At 39.9% G+C, this 24080-nt stretch overlaps 1 protein-coding gene across 1 annotated transcript in view; it reads right to left on the reverse strand.

The window, feature by feature from the left end:
* Positions 1-12782, reverse strand: part of SCN7A (sodium voltage-gated channel alpha subunit 7) — an 86937-nt gene extending 74155 nt beyond the window's left edge. The window contains exon 1 of the mRNA XM_046659801.1: positions 12486-12782. Coding sequence (XP_046515757.1) covers positions 12486-12495 — 10 coding nt within the window. The 5' untranslated portion in view covers positions 12496-12782. The remainder of the gene's footprint in view (positions 1-12485) is intronic.
* Between the last annotated feature and the right edge of the window lie 11298 nt (positions 12783-24080).

Genomic DNA, 24080 nt, shown 5'->3' on the forward strand with positions numbered 1-24080 from the left:
GAAGATCATGTGTATTTGCAAAATGTGTGAAATTCTTTATAGAATGATTTCAAAGACAGTCCACTGAAAGACGGCCCACCTATCATTTAGCATTGGTGATAAAAAAATAGTTTAGAAAGCAAGAAATTTTATATATAACTACTAATAGATGGTTTAAATCACATAGGTCAAATATTAATAAGGCATACTATAGGCAAAATATTGAAAGCACTTAAAGAAAAATACTATATTATATATTAGGGAACAACGATAAGAATGATCACTGGCTTCTCATTGCAAAAAAACCCAGAAACCAGAAGACAGTGTAACAATGTCTTTAAAGTGTTGAAAGAAACAAAACAATGTTAAGCTAGAATTCCACATACAGCAAAAGTATACTTCAAGAATGCAGAGAAAATTAAGCTATTTTCAGACGGAAATTTAGATCTTAAAGAAGTAATGAAAGGAAAGAGAAATGATAAACATGTGGGAAAATGTAAAAATCACATAAAGCAAAATTACCAAAAAACTGGAAGAAGTTCAGGTGCCCATCAAGAAAAGAGATAGAAAAGTAAAAACTGTGGTATATTTATACAATAGAAGACAATTCAGCAATAAAAATGAATGAACTACTGATACACATAAAAATGACCGAGTCCAAAAACCTTATGCTGAGTGAAAGAAGCCTTACACGAAACATTACCAACTATCCGATCTACTTTAAATGAAGTGCTTGCTAGAACAGACAAAACTAATCTCTAGCAGCAGAGCAGGAATTGACTGGGAGGGATCATGGAACGTTCTGAACCCCTGGTAGGGGTTTGGATCACACAACTGTGTCCATTTATGAAAACAGATTGGTACCCATATGGTTTGTGCGTTTTACTTTGTTTTACCTTTAAAAAGCACAAAAACAAAACTGAACTCTAGTTAACTATATGCATTATGAAGTGTTTATGGGTGAGGCTTACTGGTGTGTGCAACTTCTTTTGAAAGGCATCAAAAAATAAGAAAAAAATGATGGATGGTTTGAAGAATGCAAAGAGATGTGATAAAGTAAATATTATAAAGTGACAATTGAAGGCTCTAGGCGTTGAGTGTATGAGTGTTCATTGTACAGTTCTGTCAACTTTTCTATAATTTGAAATATGTTATAATAAATATTTGACAAAGAGTTTGGTTTTGGAGCTAGACTGTCTGGATTCAAATCCAAGCTTTTGCACTTCCTACAGGTGATGCTGAGCAAGGCACTTACTCTCTCTACACCTCACTTTCTTCAACTATAAAATGGGAATGATAAGAGCACTTATCTCATAGAGTAATATGAGCATTGAGTGAGTTAATATATAGAAAGCCCCTAGAACAGTGTCTGCCAGCTACTACACACTCAAGAAATGCTAGCTGTTACTATGTTTAATCCTTTAAAACATGGTATTATTATGTTTAGCCATCTTTTTAATTGAGATTACTGCCTTATTTCTCAGAATTTACAAAAAGAATATGCAGGATATAATTTAATTTCTCACTGATAAATCAAAGTAATAATATCCAACTACAACAATCAACTGCAAGACTGTGACATCCTTAAATAATTTTTTAAGCTCAGAGTTCTGTTTTTTACATTTTGTTCTGTTTTATTTATTTGTATCTCTTTTATCACCAGACTTTTGGATTTTATTCTTGCTGTTTTTAAGTTGCTTGCTTCTATCTGCTTCCTCTTCTAAAAATTGTGTCTAACTTCCTCTTCTAAAAATGGCTAGGTGTAAACGCCATAACAAAAGGCCATGAGCGGCAGCCCAAGATCTCCAATGGAAAAAAAAAAATCCACCATACTATGAAAGCTTTGGCTCTTCGTAAACCTTCTCCCTCCTCCCTCTCCCCAAGTCCCATTATTTTCTTATCCTGAGATAGACTTTGAAGGGTTGAGATCGACGAATGATGACTCCTGGATAAATAAGGCAGAATATACCATTCTTTAGATTCCCAGATTCCAGTCAGGGTTGGAAGACGCTGATGATATTTCTTTTTATTATAAGTATAATTCAAAATATGTCACAATTATTACTTGACGACTTAAAGCCCCAATACGGTAGAACTATTTCTGGATGGGAGGACTGATTGAAAGGCAGCTGCGTGGACAGATCTAACATCAGATAGAAAACAGCCAGGTGCGCCTATGAGCATACAAGCTCTAGTCTCCAAAAGTGGCTCAGGCTTCGCTCTATTTACTACATAGCTAATTTATATTCCTGGATTCTGCTTTTCTTGCATCTCTTTAGTCTAAGTGCGGCTATCACTTTCTATATTCCAACTCTTTTTCTTGCTCCTGAGTTTATTTTACTCTTTTTTTTTAAGATTTTATTTTTCTTTTTTCTCCAAAAAGCCCCCCGGTATACAGTTGTGTATTTTTAGTTGTAGGTCCTTCTAGTTGTGGCATGTGGGACGCTGCCTCAGCATGGCTTGATGAGCGGTGCCATGTCCGCACCCAGGATTCGAACTGGTGAAACCCTGGGCTGCCGAAGCAGAGCTCACGAAGTTACCACTCAGCCATGGCGCCGGCCCCCTGTTTTACTCTCTCCTGACTTAAATGACTTTTGATTTATGGCTCTTGTCTTTCCATTCTCTGCAATTGTGTTCTGTCCAGAGTTTAGCCAATTTTGGCTAAGGCTCCTCAATATATGTCCCTGACATAGGGTTGACTTAATCTGAGTCCCAGTTCTGGGCTGTTTGGTGGCTTCAGATTATCTGATTGGTCAACTCTGTTCTTCCTTAGTTCCCTTGTCCTAACCACTTCACACACCTAGGAACACATTATTGGAATTGATATCTGGCAGAAAGAGTTGGAAACAAGTAAGACTCTCCAAAATACATATATATTCATATGTACTTATTTTTATTTATACTTCTATATTTTAACATTTAATTCTGGATATATTTTAAAAAGTGCGCTACAAGTATTTTTCTTAAAAGATCATTCCTGCAGTTTGAATGGCATTTTGGTAATGAGTTTAACCACAGTGTTTACTTTGGGCATTCATCTATTTAGCAATTATTTCTGGAACATAAACTTATTAAGTGCCAAGCACTGTGCCAGGCAGCAGTGCTGGAAATGTTAATAAAATATAGTCACTGAATTTAAGGACAATAGGAGACAGATTTGTAAACAAATAAGAACCAAGACATCTTGGCCCTTTCTGAAAATTATTGTTTCAAGAGCAACAGAGACTGAACTTAAAATCATCTCCAATACTGGTGAACCTGGATTCTACAGAGTGTTTGTCAAATTTTTCAATAACCTGAAAACATTAATGTCTCTCTTCTTAAGGGGAGAGAGCAGTCTAGAACATTAAGCTTCAGAATGACACAGTCAATATATGCAATAGGATTAGAAGTTCACAACCAGTGTCAGATAGCAAAGTCTCCCTATCTGCCTCTGATTGCAAATTTATGAAGAACAACGAACAGAAGGAAAGCTGAGTGGCAGCTGAAACACGAGGAAGGGATGCAGGTCATTGAGGACAGGAACCCGATGAGGGTCACCTGCCTCACTAAAAAATGCCATTATGACAGTGATAAAGCCAACAGAAAGTGACGTTGCCAGGAACACAAAAGTAAAACTGATTCTGCCTTAAATATTCCTACTAGACCTTCTAAGCCAACAAAGGACTTGGTTCCCTACCAGTGAATCTGGGAAAGTGGTCTCACCCAACATTCTAAACCACTCAGTGTCCTCAATTTCTCCAGATGTTCTCAAAACTTCTACTGCTTTGTGAAGTTGGCCTCTAGAATTTCTGAATTACCCCTTGTTACTCCAACAAAATGAGCAAATTGTAAAGGATCCAAGATCTTCCTAGACTTGTATTTCTGGTGAACCCAGTCTGTCAGATCCTTGACCAAAAATTGCTGGCTAGTGGCCAAGTTAGGGCTCAACAAGTGAAAGAAAAGTACCCTTGCCCCTTCCCAGGGGAATGCAAGCGGGCTCTGTCAGGCAACCAGACTCTGTAACTTGCCTTCAATTGTGACGTCCCTGATGCAACTGGCTCCCCTGAGAAGCAAGACCTGATCTCAATATATGTTTAAAAACATCCCGAACTGATACTCTCCCTGGAGCTCTCAGGGACCATTCACAACCACCTGACCACCCTGAGCATCCTCTTAACCAGCAGTGAGACTGTTGGATTTCCTTGGACCCTTCACTGTTGCCCAGCCTCTGAGCAGCAGAACTAAGCTCAAAGATCCACAAACCAATCCCTAAATCTGTGACCAGCTGACAGAGTGCTGGACCAGTTATCATATTAGGCCAGCTCTAAACCTGTAGCACCTAGTCTGACTCTGGGTTAGCTTGAGCTGGGCACAAGAGCTTCAATAGTGTACCAGACTCTAGGTGGCTGACCAGATATGACAGTGTTAAATGTGCAGTTCATGAATCCTGGGCTTCTGAGACGATAGAGAAGGTGAGAGGATGGTGGCTTCTGATCAACAACCTGGTACTGAGAGCTGCAGGGAAAGAAAATCCTCTCAGTGCAGCTGATTGGAATTATACCAGCTCTTGACTGCATATTAGGACTCTCCTGGTGCTAATATTGAAAATCTAGGAGCCAGCAGCCCAACCCAGACAGATAATTTTCAGAGTATCTTGAGCCCCTTGAGATGAACCTAATGCAGACTGCCAGACAGAAAGATTCTTTTGGCTGATAGCCAAGCTTCATCCAACCACCTCTATAAAGCAAGTAGAGAAACCATTATATTTTCTTTGGTTGCTTTTTTTTTTTCTTTTAAGATTGGCACCTGGGCTAACAACTGCTGCTAATCTTTTTTTTTTTTTTTCTGTTTTATCTCCCCAAACCCCCCTGTATATAGTTGTATATCTTAGTTGCAGGTCCTTCTAGTTGTGGGATGTGGGACGCCGCCTCAACGTGGCCTGATGAGCAGTGCCATGCCAGCGCCCAGGATCTGAACCCTGGGCCGCTGCAGCGGAGTGCATGAACTTAACCACTCGGCCACGGAGCCGGCCCCTCTTTGGTTGCTTTTTTCTTGTCCGATATGCTTAGTATGAGAGATGAAGCATATACTGGAATGGCTGAGGCAATATCTGCTTTAGAACATCACTTCTCCAGAAGATCCACATTCTTTTCACCTCTTCGGGCACCCTCTCTCTCTCAGCTCCAGAATTTTCCTCATTCTCTGGGTGCCTGTTTGGCAATGACCTTACAGATGTTGCCATTCTGCCACAGAGGCCCTGGTGCAAAACAGCTCTAAAGTTTGAAATCAAAGAAACACAACTGGGACATGCACCTTATCCTGTTGCTCCCAGTTCCCTCCAAGACAATGAATCTATCTTTTTCCTTCCACTATTTCCTCTTATTTCCAACCCATCCAATATCCTATAAGTAGTATGAGTAGAAGTCACAGGTTCTGAGGACAGTTTGAGTTTATGCTTGTTGTTGAGAACTAATTATTAATAGCATTCTCTTTCCTTTTTCAAAAGCATCCTGCATTGGATGACATAGCCACCCAATCAGCCAGCCAATGCTTGGCCTCTCTGTAGCCTAGCTCCCAGGGAAGAGGTTGTGTGGACAGTATTCTGTATCAGCAACTGCAGCTGCATCTTCTTAGTGATAATGAAGGGCAGGGAAGAAACAGGATGTCAGAAGTCAATGTTTTTCCTCTCTCCTTTTCCCACTCTGTATTGCTTCCCTTGTCCCTCAGTTTGATTCCCAGAGCAGAGCCTGCCAATAATGCAGTCAGGCTGTGGAGACAGATTTTGCACACATAGGAGCCTCCTCACTTTCTTTCTTTCTCTTTTGGTGAGGAAGATTGGCCCTGAGCTAACATCTGTAGCCAATCTTCCTCTTCTTGCTTGAGGAAGAGTGGTCCTGAGCTAATGCCCATGCCAATCTTCCTTTTCTTGCTTGAGGAAGAGTTGTCCTGAGCTAACATCCGTGCCAATCTGCCTCTATTTTGTATGTGGGATGCCATCTCAGAATGGCTTGATGATCGGTGTGTAGGTCTGTGCTCCGGATCCGAACCCGTGAACCCGGGGTCACCGAAGTGGAGTGCACAAACTTAACCACTATGCCACCAAGCTGGCTCTAGCCTCCCCACTTTCACTTTTTCCCACCTTAGGGAACTGAAACTACAGCATCTAAACAATCAACTTCTCTGCTTTCTGGGAAGCTGGAGTCGATCCTAGGCATGAGAATCAGATGATAGATTTATTTGCCAAAGAGAATTTTGAAATGTTCTACTCTGTATCAGATAATATATATTTATTTGTTCTCCTAATGAGTTTACCGAAATATTCAGGGTAGCTTAAAAGACTGCAGATCATAGAGCAAGACAATATCAATTAAGAAAAATGAAGCAAAAAAATATAGGAAAGTGGATCCATAGAATAAGGATATTATCTCAAATGTCAATTTCACTCTGACATGGAATAGGAAATAAGGGGTAAAATGACTTCTCAGTTTCTAAGCTATTTTGAAACAATTATACTGTCTATCATACACGGACAATGCATCAAGCCTATTGCACCAATCATATTCAGATAAAACAAACAAGAAAAGTAGTGATGGTAATGACAAGACTGGTAAACAAGTTAACTTGGGACTAGAGGGTGCTGCACGCATAGGTGAAGGAGGAAGAGTTAACATGATCATTAAACGGAATCCATGTTGTTGAGAATGTAGGACCCACACCTGCTTTAGTGAAAGGACCAATTTAGACTGACATTTTTGTTTACCGGGGTCCCTTGACTGCACTTCATGGATACATTACGGCTTAAGTTCGTCTTTCCCATATTCTGCGATGACTCACAGCTGAATTCTCTGATGCAGAGCCTTTTCCCCTAGAGCTCTCTGACTATCATCTTTTTTCCTCCAGGGTTTACAACTCAAATATTAGCTGCATTGCTTTTTTTCTTATCAAGGATATGAAAATATAGTCATTGTCTTTCAGGAAGCAGAAGGCTATTAGGAAAGATGACTGAAACTCATGAAATTCTGAGAGATATGGATAAGAGTAAAACAGTCAATAATTTTAATAGTAAAGCTCTAAAGACATAATTCAGATTCTTCTTAATGGATGCCACTTTTGGCAGGCCGGGATACGGAAGCAATGGGAGCCCTCACATAATTCAATTGAGAGTGTAAATAAGCACATTTTTTTTCTGAAGAACTGCTTGGCAATAGTTCCTAAAATAAAGTTGCACGTACTCTTTGACCCAGCAATTAAACTGCCCTACGAATATTTTTGCTGAAGTTTGAGAAGTCATGTTTGCAAAGATGTTAATCACAACATATTTTCAATTTCAAAGACTGGAAACAATCAGTGTCCACCATACGTACCATAAATTCCAGTATGTTGCTATTATGGAACACTACTTACTAATAATGAGGAAGGAGACAGAGATGTCTGTGTTCATGTGGAAAGATTCAAAAAATAAATTATTTAGTGAAAAATGTAATGGTGAGAATGGCTTGCATTGTTTACCTTTCAATAAAATGTTTTGTAAGCATTATATACATAACGCTATATATGCCAGCGCATGCATAATGATTCCCCTGTGGAAGGAAGTAAACTGCTACATTTATGGCGAGGGACTGAAGAGGAGTCAGGTGATTCTGTCGCTTTCTGGTTAATATTTCTATGCTACTTGACCATAATTTACCATGTACATGTATTACTAAAATCTAGAAATGGAAGCTTTATACACTGAAGTCTTGGGAATGAAGGACATATCAACCAGAATGACACCAATCCACCTGGAATTTTGCAGCTGTCTGTTCCCCTTGACTTCAGCCTACTTGGCTTTCTGCTTTTGGATGATTTTCCCACTTGAGCTGCTCGCCTCCTGTTCAGCTTTGGTTATCTGACTCCTACTCTTTTACTTCTCCCTGGCATACAGTTATCTCGCCTGGCTTAACTGACTTCTTCTCCTTTGTCCCTCTATCTGAATTCTGCCTGTAGCTGTGTTCTGCTCTCAGGTCAGCCTATTTGGGCTTCAATATAGCCACTTAATTTTGGACTCAACTCCCTCACTCTGACAATTTCAGACACCACATTCCTAGTATGGCATCTTGCAGAGGAAAAATGTAAATAAGTAACTTTCTCAAAAACATAAATATGCATTGTCGTTTTGTTTTGATTATATTTCTTAAAATTTTAATCCAGGCCTTCTTCTGGATTCAAAAACTAGAAACACAGCCTTGTAAATAAATGAGCACCAGCAAAAATTCAAAGGGACAGGTACTATCTCTTCTCTTTTGAGAACCGAACTCCTTCCCAAATCTGGTAAACTTGGATTCTGGGGCTGGTTCATCAAAGTAATCAGGAGCTCTGGTCTTTGCAAGTATCTTCTTTCCAGGGAAGAGGGGTGCAGGTCACACACATTCAGAGAGGTACCACTTAAACTGAGGAGAAGAAATCTGGACAAAAATGTCATATGACAAAGCCTTAGCACCTGGCCTCAAATTCATTTACAAGAATGAGCCCAAGGAAAGCCCAGGGGATGTCTGAACACCTTGAGGGGATGCAGGACAGTATGTCTCTGTGGGAGTGGAGTCTCACCAGGGTGACCCACTATGGCTGGTTAGGCAATGATGGCAGGGAAGGGTTCCAGAAAACTGAAGGAAAGCTGCCTCAGTTTTAAGTATGCCCACTTGAGCTTCTCTATGGCAACCTCAAGGTTCACTAGCAGGGTCCCTTGTTTCTATGGATATAAGAACAACTTCGAAGCTATGCCTGTCCAGCTCACCAAAACAAGGATGTTGGGGAAAGGCCAGAATCTTTCCAGAACTAACTGTTCTTGTCAGCCTAGTCAGTCAGACCCCTGACCAGAAGAATCTGGCTAGAGGCCATTTAAGAGCTCAAGAGGGAGGAATGTATTCTTGCCCCTGCTACAGAAATACAAAGGCGAGCTTGTTATGCACGAAACTTCTATACTCATCAGCAATTGTGAGACCTTTGGCCCATGGTTTTATATGCCACTGGATCCGTGGAACACAAAATTTTTAAAGAATTCCAGAGCTGGCACATTCACTGGAACCCTGGAGGTCTCTTAGAACTGGCTATTTACCTCTGCTCCTGAGCACTCTTTAAGAGTTGGTCTGCTTTTCCAGGATCTACACCCACCCCGCAAAACTACTCTAGCTTTTCAAATGTGGAACCAACACATAGATACCCAATCCCTTCTCACATTGGAGAGCAACTAGAGAGGAGCCTTGAAACATATTAGGGCGAGACTAGATATGGACCTGAGCCAAAGTTATAGCCTGTGACCAGGTGCTTATACCGTGCAGCCTCTGTAAGAATTCAGAGAATGAGAGGCTGGTGGACTGGGAGACTCATTCTGACCTGTAAAGCAGAAGGAAAGGAATATTCTACTCAACACCATATATTCAACCAGGGATTATGGCCTCCGAATCGGCATCCTCTGATGTTCTAGTTTAAAACGAAACGTGTTGCCCTAATCTCAGACTTTAAAAATCAGAATTTCCCTGGGTGGGGGCCTAGCTTCAGCATCTTTGTCAAGCTCTTGTTTGATGCTGATGCAGTCAGTCTGGCACCTGGCTGCTGCCACAATCAAAGCTGTCCACAGAGCAGGTTATCCTCAGCCAACAACAGGCCCAGTCCATCCAGTCACAAATACTGTGTATAGAATTAGAATATCTGTTTGCCGGACAAATGGGGCTCCCCCGCCAGCGTGGAGTATAACCAGAATAAGCCTGGTTTATAAATAGCGGCGATTGAACAAATACATGGAAATCATAATTCCAGGTGAGCCAAGAGATAGGGACCAGCTAAAAAACATCCCTTGAAGCCTTCGGATGAGAACTTTCTCTTCAGCCTTAAAAGTTCCATCTTTTTTTTTAAAGATTGGCACCTGGGCTAACAACTGTTGCCAAACTTCTTTTTTTTTCCTTCTTCCCCCCCAAAGCCCCTCAGTACATAGTTGTATATTATAGTTGTAGGTCCTTCTGGTTGTGCTATGTGGGATGCCGCCTCAGCATGGCCTGAGAAGCGATGCCATGTCTGCACCCAGGATCTGAATTGGCAAAACCCTGGGCTGCCAACATGGAGCGTGCGAACCTAACCACTCAGGCACCGGGCCAGCCCTAAAAGCTGCATCTTTTAGTGTTGCAGAGGTGAGACCTTGCTTGTCTGGTCTAGGTTAGCCCACACTAAAAGAAGAAAAGGAGACCAACTCAGGGAAAAATGAGATCTGTCTGTCCAAGTTGGTGTCATAGGACAGTGGGTGACTGTGCATTGCTAACAGCTAGTCAGGGTGGGCAGGGTTTACAGATGTCCTCTCACAACTGTTGAATCCTGATACTGGTTAGCAGGAATAATGGAACCAGACTTCCAGAAATCAAGAATATCTCTTTTATGCTAATGCTCCCATGATAAGCTTTCAAGAAAGAGTCTTTGGTGGTAGGTATAGGGTTGTGGTTCAGTCTCTGACTCTCCCAGCTGTGGCACAGATCCTGTCGGAATGAGATCTAGGGCTGGGGCGTATTAGGGTTCTTCTTCCCTAAGTGAAGGATAGAGCAAAATCCTGTTATTTCCATTTCCAGGGTGCTTTAGATCTGTATTCATCCTACCTGGACAAAATTAGTGGGAGCATACAGCACTACCCTCCCGGAGCCTCTCACAAGAGGCTAGAGACAGAATGCCCAGTTCCGAAGTGCCTGGCTCTACCTCCCGCTCTCCAGGGGAGACTGATATGTGGCAGCAGGTCCTGGGGCCTGCCCATGATATCTGGGATCCATTGGTCTCTTTTCTTGAGCCTGCGTCCAATTTCAGGTTTTTCTCCTATTGTTTTAAATACATCAATGGGAAAGAAGGAGCTCACAGTACCTCTCGCCCAGTGCTGGATTTTAATGAATCCCAGCAGTCAAGAGTAGAGTATTTATGCCTAAATTTTGATTTCTCCTTTATTAATTAATGGACCAAATAAATTCAGCAATATCCAATATATTTGATGGTTCCAGCCCAAGGAAGTAAGACCACATACCTAAAACAAAATTCAAAGCTAAAAAGAGAAAGAGGGTAAAGCATATTTTGAGAATATTCAAAGGTCTTTAAATATAAATGGTTAGTCAAAGCACACAATTTTTCAAGGATCGAGGCTCACAGGTTAGAATATACTTTAAACTGTACAGGTGGCAAGAGATCATGATCTGGACTTGAATTTCACCTCCTCTAGTGCATTCTAGCAAGGGCTGTCAAAGTCCTTTCATTCTTATATTGAACTAGACTTAAAATAAGAATTAGAATAGTGAAGTGGATAAAACACAGAACAAGTCCTTATACAAGCGACAGGTACACACGCTATTACCTTCACAAAACTCTTCACGTAATCTCCGTCCTTTAGTCCTTACCAGGATACGTAACTTTTTGATGTGTCATTTACAAATAAGAAAAATAAAGCTTCATCAAAAGTTAAATAACTTGCTTCATTTTCACAGAAATGGGAATCAAGTTGTATCATTCTAATCCCAAAATCTTCTCCATTGGACTTCCAGCTCATCATTGATGAGCCAGGTAACCTCATCAAATTACTCCTTATGGGCCTTGCAGCTGGATTATAAAAACTTTAATTAGGGCTGGTCATAGCAGATATCATGCCCAGGACTGTTTATTACAGGGCCCAGCTTCCTTCTATTTTGCCATAAACTACTCTCCTGAATAATAGCCAGGAAGAAAAATATCCACAAAAAGACCACCCAAACTCGTCCACATTTCAAGAGATTTTTCTGGCCAATATCCAACTTGACTCCATCATTTTCATTAATGAAGGGAGCTCATCAGTGCGTCATTCCACATGTATTCATCATTTAGCTTACTTCAAGAGAGCTCCTAAGTAACGGAAGCAACATATAACCAGAGTCACAATGAACACATCACCGCGTCTGAAAGAAAACCTCCAGAAGGTATGCACTTTACAGAGCTAAACAATGCAAAACAAACACAAAAACAAAAAACTTCTTGATCCAAACAATCCCAAGTGTCCATACATTTAAACTGGGCACACCATTGCCCATCACATCTATGCCTCTAATTTCATACCGTTGATTCATACATGAAAAGCACCAATTTTCAAATCACTAAGTTAACTTAGAATAAAAGACAGGATTCCTTAGAAGAAATATACTCCACCCTCCATGAGCTTTTATTCCTTTCTAGTCTATCATTGTGTCATGTAACCTAACAGTCATTGCCATATAGGATTTCTAGAAATTTTACACTAACAGGGCATTTAGGTTTCAGAAGCTTACCTGGTGGGATGAGAAAACTGACCACGCGTACAGTGCAGAGCACACATCCACAAACCACTGCAGCTCTTGAAGCAGCTCTCTTAATTCAGGTCTAGAATCTTAACCTCCTGCTGGAGACCCTAAGGGTGCATATGGAGTGGGGCCAGCGAGGGTGGGTGGGAAAGGCTGGCAGCAGATGGTGCCTATCACCATCCTGGGCTGGGCACACGGCAAGAAAAAGGCACTTACTTGCGACCATGTAACGGGTCTCCACCAGCACCTGAGGGAACTCTGAGAAGCTGGGCTCCCTAGAGCCCCTTTCTCCTCCTGGGCTTCTCTTTCTTCCCGGATCTCTCTGGCTTCCTGAGCTCTGGTTGCTTAGGAGGTGTCGCTAGGCTGGCGTCTGCCCTTACCAACTGATGCCACCCAGGCCACGACAGCGCGCCAGTAAACAGGTCCCACTGAATTGCCAGCTGGAAACTAAGTCTCTGGGGCGGCCTCCCAGCTACTGACCCAGAGACCCCTCCTGCCCAGATGCGCAGTGGAGTCGAGCCGCCGCTGGGAAGCTGGTTTTGTGCCCTTCCCACTCCTCCTTCCACTCTCCCAGCCACGCCACCTTCTCCCCCGCCCTCATGCCCGGCCCAGTGCGCGGCTCGAGCATCCAGACCAGGCGTGGGCGGGGTGATGTTGACAGAGACCTGCAGCCCCGGCTGCAGCCGCAGGAACAGCAGCTGCTGCGGAGCCTCCTCCACCAGCTGCCTGGAAAGGGAGGGGGCGAGAGGAGCAGAATGGTGAGGAGGGGGAGCCGGGAGAGGACTGCGAGGGCCTGAAGGAAGGGAGAGAAGGCGGGGAAGGGCAGGCTGGGAACAGGAGGTAGGAGAGGAGGAGAGGAACGCAGCAAACTCAGGTGTTTACCTCCAGTTGCTTTCTCTCTCCCCTGTCCTAGCTGCCCCAGTGGAGCTTGTCAGGGCCAATCGTCAGCCTGCAGCGTTCAAATCTGGACACTGCTGTAGCGGGGTATGTGTATGCACGTGTTGGTAGGTGTGCAGCTGTTTAGGAAAGAATGGGTTGGAGCAACTATAATCTTCTCACTCTAGATTTCTTTCCTACTCTGGCGATTTGAGACACAACGGAGAGAGGAAAAATTATGCATATTTTGGCAAACTGGTGCAACAGCGTAGTTTGGGGGTGAAGGGAAGAAGTGGTAGACTTTTTTCCCAAAGGGGGTTTGGAAAATTTTGCTGTACCATAGACTATTCATTTTATAACCCTATCTTGTTCAAGAATGGTGAAGTTTCCTTAAAATAAGATTCTTACCACACACCAAGAAAAGATAAAAATGAGGAAAAGGGAAAAGAAATCATGTATATTTATAAGAGGCTCAAATTTTATGTTCCAAGGCATAGGACAGAGGAGTAAAGTGGAACTAAGCTAACATTGGTTCTGTGCAAACCATGTCAAGAACAGCATGTTTCATCCAGGATTCACAGAAAAACATGTATTTTGTTTGTTTGTTACACATTTGTTATGAAAAATTTCAAACATATAGAAAAATACAAAGAAAGTATAATAGACTTCTATGTACTCATCACACAGCCCCAACATGTAGCAGCTCAATTGTCAACACGCAGCCAAGCTTGTTTTATCTATACTCGCCCTCCCATCTTGGATTAATTTAAAAGTAGACATCATATCATTTTCTCCAAAAATATATCACCATATGTCTCTGAATGATGACTTAAAAAAAAAAAACCAATACCATTATCATATGTAAAAATTAACAATAATTACTTTATAGCATCAAACATCCACTTGACTTCTTTTTAATAGACAATGTATGGATTACCAGCTTCTCTTCCCCACATTTTGTGATGACAATACAAATGAATTTTCTAGTGCATAGAACTTTTTCTTGGAGCAATCCAATTTATGCTTCCCTTCTCACCCAGTAAAATTCTAGGAATCTTTCAGTACGTTCAAACATAATATAAACTTGAAAAACTTAATGACAAATATTTTAAAGCTTAAAGAAGATACTTGATTGACATAAACTGCTTTGTTTAATGTGTAATGAACAGGCAACTAATCCCAAAATGTTGTGCAAACCAATAATAGAAACAAGACGCAAATAGAAAGGGAAACCAACGATATTGGCTTTGTCTTCTGAGTTGGACAACCATTTTTTGTTGTTGTTTTGGAACAAATATTTTGCCATTATTGTTAGATAACTTTACTAAGTTGATCTGACAAATGTGGGCAATTATCATGCTCCTAATAATGAGCTGAGAAGATCCTCTGAGTTGCTCAGCAGGGGGAAGTATGTGTGGTGGGAAGTTCAGTTGCTGTTCGTTTTTCACACTTCTGCATTAAGAACCTTATAATCCCGTATTCTAAGCCGTGTTTCCTAAGTACGTATCCAGAAGGTGCAAGCTCTAAATCCACATGTTCTGCCTTGTTCTATCACACTACACTCGAGCCTGATAGTCCCTTGAGGAAATTATTTCTCTTGCAGCCTGCTTAAATGGGGACTGTTTCTTCTAACCTCAAGGATGTCACTGTCAGGAGTTGGGATGGGCCTGGGGTTTTTATTCTCACTCAACATAGCCAGATCCAGGGTTGGTAAAACCTTAAACAATTCTCCCAAAATACAAAGAAATCAAAACCCTTCCTTTGAAGATATGTTCTCTAGCTGTCTCATCCTTTTTTTCTTCTAGTCCAGTGTTCATCTTCTGAGTTTATGGATATTCTGATTTATTAAGGATTTAATTTCTGATTGACAGTCTTCCCTTTTGTTCAGACTCTTACTATTATTCTTATCAACTTTCTCATCCATTTGGATGCCAACAATCTTTTGGATGAAACAGCCAATGGCCTCGCTTCTCATTTCTTCCCTTACAGATGATCTTTTTCTCCACTGCACCTCAGCTATTAATTTCTACACTCACACTTTAAAGCTTGTCATAGCCAGCAACTGGTTTGTTTTTCTCCTTAACACTCATCTGGCATGCTAAATATCAATTGCTTATTTTCTGTCTTGTTCCACCAGACTGCATGCTGCATGACAATAGGGACTTGTTTATCCCCTGCTGTAAGGTAGTGGTTAGAACAGAGAATGTAATATAGTAGACACCCAGTAAATTTCCTAAAGGAATGAACACCAGTCATGCCCCAATCCAGTATGTGCTTCCCAGAAGAATGTGGTGATTCACCATAGAAATAGATCATAGAGCACATGTAGTAAGAAGAACATGAGAATTGTTTGCTGATCTGCTTGCATTCTGCTAAATCTCTGGTACTTAAATACTTTAATGCTTCTGTAATATATAGGTATGAAAATTTCCTATAGCTGCAGAATTTTGATACAAAGCACGGGCCTGCCTGAGAAGAAATGGTAAAAACAAGGAAGTCCGACTTTGTCTATGGGGAATGCCAAAGCACTCAGAGAAATAAAGCATTCAGCATCAAAGAGATACTTCCCTTTCCCTTATTCTAGTACAATAAGGAATAAACTTTGATTTGGAAGTATTGTCAAAATCCAGGTCTAGATTTTTTTAGGATGACTATAATATAAATTATATTGTAGAAACATATCTCTCTGAATCATTTGAATTTTATGATTCTAAGACTTCATATTTTGTTTAGCAAATGCCAGTTAACTTTCCATCAATCATCTGTAAAATCACAGGCAAATACCTGTACTCCTTTTTGTCTTAGTCTGTTAAGGATGCTGTTGAAGTTGGGTACCTGAGGGTTACTGAAAATATTCAATGAGAGCGTGATTACTCTTCAACTGTCTTCCCAAAACAGACCCAGATGAAAACAAGTTAATCTTATTAATTTGCTCTTTTCTTGTTTGACCTGAGGGGTGACTCAAGGGTCACAAGGATTTATGAGCTTGTTTTACAGAAGAAAAAGAATGCCTTTAAGGAAGTTACCACCACCAGATAACCAGCCCCCAGCTGCTGCTGCTCCTCAGAAGTCTGGTTGCCCAAGGGCTTATCTGGAGTGAAAGGAATATGGGTTTCCCCTTTGTTTCTCAGAAACTCCTCCTCCCAAGCTCCTTAGCTCTATAAAACCCCCCTATTTTCTTCTTTTCTTTTTTTTTGAGGAAGATTAGCCCTGAGCTACTAGTGCCAATCTTCCTCTTTTTGCTGAGGAAGACTGGCCCTGAGCTAACATCTATGCCCATCTTCCTCTATTTTATACATGGGACGCCTACCACAGCATGGCGTTTGCCAAGCAGTGCCATGTCCGCACCCAGGATCTGAACCGGCAAACCCTGGGCCGGCGAGAAGCAGAACTTTCGCACTTAACCGATGCACCACGAAGCTGGCCCCTATTTTCTTATTTTGTTAAGGTGGATTTGAGAGAATCTATCCTCCTGCCTTCTTGTTTTGGCCAATTCAAATAAAACTTTCTCCTTCTCCAAGCACAGTGTCTCAGTGATCAGCTTATTGCACATTGAGTACATGAACTTGAGTATCACTTAACAGTGTTAACGTATCACTATAACAAAATACAACAACTTGGTGGTTCATAAACAACAAAGATTTATTTTTCACAGTTTTGGAGGCTGAAAGTCTGAGATCAGGGTGCCAGCATAGTCAGGTTCTGGTGAGAGCCCTCTTCTGGGTTGCAGACTGTAAGTTTCTCTTTGTATCCTCATATGGTAAAGAGCTGAGAGAGGAAGAAAGCTCTCTTTTGATTCTTAGAAGGGAACCAAACCCACTCATGAGGGCTTCGCCCTTATGATCTCATCTAATCCTAATCACTTCCTAAAGGCCCCATGTCCTAGTACAATCACACTGGGGAGTAGGGTTTCAACATATGAATGTGGTGGGGGAGGGAACACAAACATTCCATCCATAATACTTTCTTTTCAGTTTTTATCATTCTCACTACCTATATAAATACAGTACTGCAAAGCCAGAATCAGTTCCTTATCATTATTTTTATGAGTATAGTATTCTACTTATGATTCTGACTATTTATATGCTTGAGTTCCTTAGAACTGTTCCAAGAAAACCTTGCCACCATCTTCAACTCTATCCCAAGATCCAGAACTATAAGAATTTGGACAGTGAATAAAACAGTAAAGAGTTGTTTAACGGTCACAGAAGAACAAAATAAACAGCTTGCTTCTTAGAGATTCTCAGAAATGAAAGGACAGACTATAGATGATAAGAGCCAACTGGACTCCTTTACAAAAAGTGGACAAAAACTCCTCGAGAATATTAATTATCAGTTGATAAATTTCTAAACTCGTTCCAATTTCTCAGATTCCCTGGGGCATATATATAGAGCAAGACAAATACATTACTCCAGTTTGATTCTTTCTAAAAATCTTCCAAAGATAGGCATAGTCAATAAAAAATATCGGCAAAGAGTCAAATTATATATTGGAAATCAGCAGAGAAAAATGTGTCAAACATCTCATTTGGAAAATACACACTCATATAGTTTAAGGTAAACCATTTTGTGCCTATGTTTATCTCATAGTTTGCCTTGGTCCCAAGAATCAGATTACAAAAATCACAGACACATCTGGAGTTTGTGTTCAAAATGTTCCTGATCACAATGCATTCCATTTTGCAATTTTGTATCCAACAATCATCTATCCAATAACTCCTAGCTAGGCTTGGCAGAAGTCCAGAATATTTTCAAGTGAAAACATAAAATAGAAAACAAAGATAATTACAAAAATGCAATTTGTTGTCATTTATCTGGAAGTCCATTATAACTTATGTTCACATATGTGAAATAGTTCAATATATGCATGTAAATGTAAAAGTCAGATTTGACTTCTGTAACAAAAACCTAAAATAACTGTGGCTTAAACATGGCAGAAGTTTATTTCTCTCAAACCTAATAATCAAGGTATAAGCAGTCCAGGGCTACAAAATGTCACCAATCAGGCTCTTTCAACTTTGTTGATTTGCCATCTCTGGTGTATTATACCCTCATCTGCATGATTCAGGATGGCTCACCAACACGTTTGTATTCCAGGCAGTAGGAAAAGAGAACAGATGAATGGAATTCATGCCCATTCCACTAAAGATTACAATCCAAAAGTTTCATTTTACACATTCTTGAGTTCATATCATGTTGGCCAGAGCTTAACCCTATAGGCACACTGGTTGGAAGGAAGGCTAGGGAATGTCATATTTATTCGGATGTCTATTCAATGAGCCAAGAGTTGAGGTTTCTACTAATGTAGAGAAAGGTAAGAATAAATATTGGGAATGACCAGAAACTTCTGCTATGCCATGTCTGCATCTGCAATTGGCATTCTATTTAGATTGGATGCCCCAACCAAACAGCATATTAGAAAAAATGTTGTAACTTCTAAAGATTTAAGAACATACAAAAACATAACCAAATTTATCAATAAACATTTCTCCTTACCTAAATTAGAATTATCAGGCAAGAAATTTGATTGATTGCACTGAATATTGAAAACAACCAATTGGGGCCGGCCCCATGGCCGAGTGGTTAAGTTGGTGTGCTTTACTTCTGTGGTCCAGGGTCTCACTGGTTCGGATCCTGGGTGCGGACATGGTACTGTTCATCAGGCCATGTTGAAGCAGCGTCCCACATACCACAACTAGAGGGACCCACAACTAAAATATACAACTATGTACTTGGGGGGATTTGAGGAGAAAAAGCAGAAAAAAAAAAAGAAGACTGGCAACCCTTGTTAGCTCAGGTACCAATCTTTAAAAATAAAAAAAGAAAGAAAAACAACCAATTGAACAGTAACAGTGATAGATTCTAGTTTGTTTCCTCAAATGCATTAGGTTTCACAGTTATATTATTTCATTCATTTCTGCCACTTTGTTTTTGTTTTGATAATAAGATGTTAGGTCTAAAAGTTTTCTTACTTTTTCCTTTCCCAAATTTTTCAAGACAAGGAGTACAAAACCCAGAAATTGCTAACTACCGCTTCAGTGAAACTATGAAACATTTGTAGCATCAAAACACAATATATGAAGTGGAATGTAGATGGAAAATTTTAAGTAGATGATTTAGTAAAGTGAAGCAAAGAAAATCTGACCTAATCACCTATAAGAAGTGATACTGGTGAGAGTCAAGTTACTCCTCTCTGCAGACAGCTAGAAAATCTCAGGAATTGAAGAGACCTGGTCTTCCTGCAACTGGGCAAGTTTGGGTCTGAAAGCAGGAAGTTGTGTGAAAATCTTGAGGCCACCTGAGGTCCAACTCCAGCCCATGCTACTAACTTTCCTCTTCCTCAACTCATGGTGGAAGTACTTCTCTAGAAAATTTGGATCATAGAGGTTTGAAATCTAGAATATCAGACACAGAGGAGAAGGAAGAGAAGTGCTGGACTGAGAAGAGGAACATTAATAACGGTTTGTGTTCTAAATGTTGAGCTCTCCTCTTTGCTCCAGGTTCTTTCATTTAACCAGCACCCAGAATTCTGGTAGTCACATTTTATATTTCAGAAGGCAAATTGTAGGATTTTCCTCTGGTTAAAACCTGACCTGCCACACAGGATAGACTCATTGATATTGGCATTTTGGTGTCTTCAAAAAAGTTAACTGATTATTGGATCATCCACAGAATAAAGCCTTCTAGTCCACAGGATTTACTTCCCAAAACCTCAAACACATGCATAAATGCATAGAGTATCAAATTGGGTACTTAGTGATCACTAAACAAGAATGACTGGATATTTGAGGAATGCCTTCAGCATAACAGAGAGGAACTGAAACAAATCTATTGAAAGAAGTAACTCTGTGGAGGGAAAGCTAGAGCAAGGCATACAAGAAAATTCAAGGACAATATAATCAATGTGGGAAATAAGAGTGATATATCCATGGAACAAGGATAGGATGCCCTATTTTAAAGGGAAAGCACATGAAAGAGCTCTAGGAGTCTTAGTCTATGATAGATTATAGTGATGATGATGACGAAAGAGTTTGGATAATAAAATTATGGAAATCACCAAGAATGTACAAAGAGATGGATAACAGGATATTAAAGATAAAATCAGGGGATAAATACCAAATGTTCAGCCTTCAGTTGACAAGAATTTCAGATAGATAGAACAGAGAACAAGTGAGAGTGAATGGTCAAATAAATAACATAAGAAAATTTCTCAGGATTGAAGGACCGAAGTCTCCCAAGTGAATGGGCCCACAGAGGACCAATCAGTTTAAATGAAAATAGTTCCTTGACCAAATAACCATGAAATAATAGAATCTTTGGATAAAGATAAGATTTTAAAGCTCCCAGACAGATAAAAAAAAAAATTTGAGTTAAAAACAAGGGATGATCAGTGTACCTATTGCCTAAATCTTGGGTCTAATATCATTCTCCAGTAAAATCAACCAGGACTCCTTTGGGAAATGGCTGATTCCAGGAATGCAGTAGGAAATATACAAGGTGAGTCTGGAGCATCTTGTAGTGCCAGAAAATAAGGAAGTGCTCAAAAAAACTCACCTTAATGGGGGTACATCAAAGGAAAGGGACATGGTAGCCAACAGAAAGAGCTGCTAATGACCAAAGCTGGAACGATTTGAACAATAAAATAAATAAAGTAGCATTGGATTATAACCCAAAGTATAAAATATCCATGAGTCCATACTTATATAAATAAATGATTGAATAAATTAATAAATGTGGGAGAAGAGACAAATCTTCCATGCAGAAGAATTCTAAATAATTCATGAAGATACTCCACATTAAAGAAAAGGGAGCATAACTCCTCACTCTCTAAGTGTGGGCCATGAATAGAGATGTCCTTCCAAAATGTACAGTATGGAAATGGGGAAAAAAGAGTAACTTTACAGTGTAGAAACCTGACAAACACTACCTCAGCCAGGTGATCAAGGGTAACATCAACACTCATAAATCCTGTTGATAGCATGCATTTTGACGTGACTTGATGAAAATGGCCTTCACGTCTGTGATCTTACTGCCAAAACCCATATCCCCAGACTAGTAGTAAAACATCAGACAATTCCAATACAGGAACAACCAATACTATACTTGACCACTACTCTTGAAAACTGAGGATATCAAAACAAGAAAAAGTCTAAGAAACTGTCACATCCAAAAGAAGACTAAGGATACCACAGCTAAATGTAAACACGGTAAGCTGGATGAGATACTCGAACAGAATAAAGGACATTAGGGTAAAAACTAAAGAAATATGAATTAACTGTGGACTTTAGTCAATAACTATGCCTCAATATTGCTTAATTGTAACAAATGTACCAAAAATGTAAGATGTTAATAATAGGGGAAATTGTGTGTGTGTTCAGGGAGGAGTGGGGTATATGGGAACTCTCTGTATTATCTTCTCAATTTTTTTGGTAAATCTAAAACAGCTTAAAAAAAATGAAGTGTATTATTTAGGACAAAAGTATGATAAGATCAGAATATTCCCATAATTTCAAAGAATCTAGTCACAAAATCGGTGTTAATTACAAAGGGGAAAATAGCAACTTTACCAGTGGAGTACCCTGGCATAGGCCAACATATTGAAGTGATCAAAATTAACATCACTAATAATAGACATGCAGACATTATGTTCCTTTTGATATAATGCACTGAGAAGGCATCAATCCCACTTCTGTAGCATCTTGCCAAATATGCATAAACTTAATTTAATCAGGAAAACACATAAGACAAACCCAAAAAGAGGGATACTCTACAAAATAACCAGTCAATACTCTTCAAAGGTGTCAAATTCATTAAAGGCAAGGAAAGATCAAGGAACTGTCACAGATTGTAGGAGACTAAGGAGACACGACAAGTAGACATAATGTGGAATTCTGTATTAGACTCTGAAGCAGAAAAATGACAGAAGAGGGAAAATTAGTGAATTCTAATAAAGTCTGTTGAGTGAAAACAACAACAAGGGGGGCCAATTTCATGATGTAGTGGTTAAGTTGCTTGCTCCGCTTCAGTGGCCCAAGGTTCGCTGGTTTGGATCCTGGGTGTGGACCTAGCACCACTGGTCAAGCCATGCTGAGGCAGCCTCCCAGCTAGAAGAACTAGAAGGACCTACAACTAGGATCTACAACTATGTATGGGGCTCTGGGGAGAAAAAAAGAGGGACATTGGCAAGAGATGTTAGCTCAGAGGCAATCTTCCTCACCAAAAAAACCCCAAAACCAACAGTAAGAGATTGGCCATGATAGGACACAGTTTATCAGTAGCATCATTGGAATCCAGAAGACAATGGATGCTCAAATTTCTAGAAAAAAATGATCTCCAATCTAGTATTCTATACACAGCCAAGCCATCAGTCAATATAGAAGAATATAAATAATTTTCAGACGTGGATGTTCTCAAAAATTTATTTTCCATGCACATAATTTCGGGTGCATTCTCACTTAAGAAGTTATTGGAAAATGTGATCGATCCAAGGAGAGAGCAATACAGAAATGTCTCTGATATCCAATAAACAGGATTTCACACATGAGAAATGCAAAGAGGTATTTCCTAACGATGTGAATGGATGTGCCATAATGAGAGATGCACAGCAGGCTCCAAGAGCACCCAGTCTACACTGGCAGTGGAGGTACAGGTGGTATTTTATAGAAATTTTGAAGAGTGTGAGAGTACTTGGCCAACAATTAAAAAAATAAGGAATTTAAAAAGTTATCCAAGTATTAACTCTAGGAAAAACAAAAACACAAATATGTAAGAAACTATGATTACTGTATTCTCCTTGACTTAGCAGAGTCATAATGTGAAAACAACCAATGTGTGTTTAATCAGTGTCATACAGCCCCACTGGCAGGATGTTTACATGGAAAGGTGGTAAAAAAGAAGGAAAATGCTCATTTTCCACAGTAGAAATATGATAATATCTAAAATTTATGAATCAAAAGAAAGCGGTGTCCGTATGTTATTTGTAAACTTGGTAGAAGATTACTGATGAGACAGCTAAAGTGATTTACAGAGTTGCCTATTGGGAAGAAAAGTCAAGAAGATAAGAGGATTTTGATATGTCTTCTAACACTATTTAACTTTTTAAACTATATTTATGTTTTACCTTAATAAAATATAAAAATAAATTAAAAATAAAGTTAATACACAATTTCCCAGGAAGTTATCACACCAACATGAAGATATGAACAATGTCCCACCCCCCCCCCCCCCGACTGCTACTTTGTCTCCTTTTTCCACCTGAAGGAAAAGCAGACTTGGAGCGATAATTTCACAAAACGACTATTCAAGAGATGACTCTTCGAAGAGATGGAATCCCCATCTTTTCACCTCACCAAAAATGAGAGGAATTTCCAGAAAACCACCAAAGTTAAATTGGCTCTTCTCTTGTTAAGTGAATATTGCGTTTATAGCCAGAACCTAAGAAATTCACCTCCACATCATTCCAAACTCCAGGCCCACATTCACTGAAGCCAGTCTGCAGACTCCGTCTTGTAACCTCCTCTCTGTTGGTAACTCTCTCCCAGAAGTAATTTCATCCCTTGCAGAAACAGAATGTAATGGTCTTTCAGGACCCCCACCCGCTACTGCCTCCAACATTACAGTGGATGGAAGTAAGAAATCTTGAATGTACCAACAGTCAACGTGGAATGAAATGCTCCAGGAGGGTTCATATCCTGCCTACTATGTCTCGGTAAGCACAACAAACATCAGCTAAGGTAAATAGCTGATTGTGTAAATCCAGCTTTCTGAAATGTTTATAAATGGCAAAGAAATCAGGTTTTTTTTTTTTCTTCAGCATGTTATACAAAACAGAAAGAATTAACTATCATTTTATTGTAAGTCAGCTGCTTCTATGACAGTATGTTAAACCATTTTGCCTCCTATTTTATTTTCTCTTCAACTGTTTATCCGTCATTT

Source organism: Equus quagga, chromosome 4 (genome assembly GCF_021613505.1).
Source record: "Equus quagga isolate Etosha38 chromosome 4, UCLA_HA_Equagga_1.0, whole genome shotgun sequence".
In the NCBI taxonomy this organism is placed as follows: domain Eukaryota; kingdom Metazoa; phylum Chordata; class Mammalia; order Perissodactyla; family Equidae; genus Equus; species Equus quagga.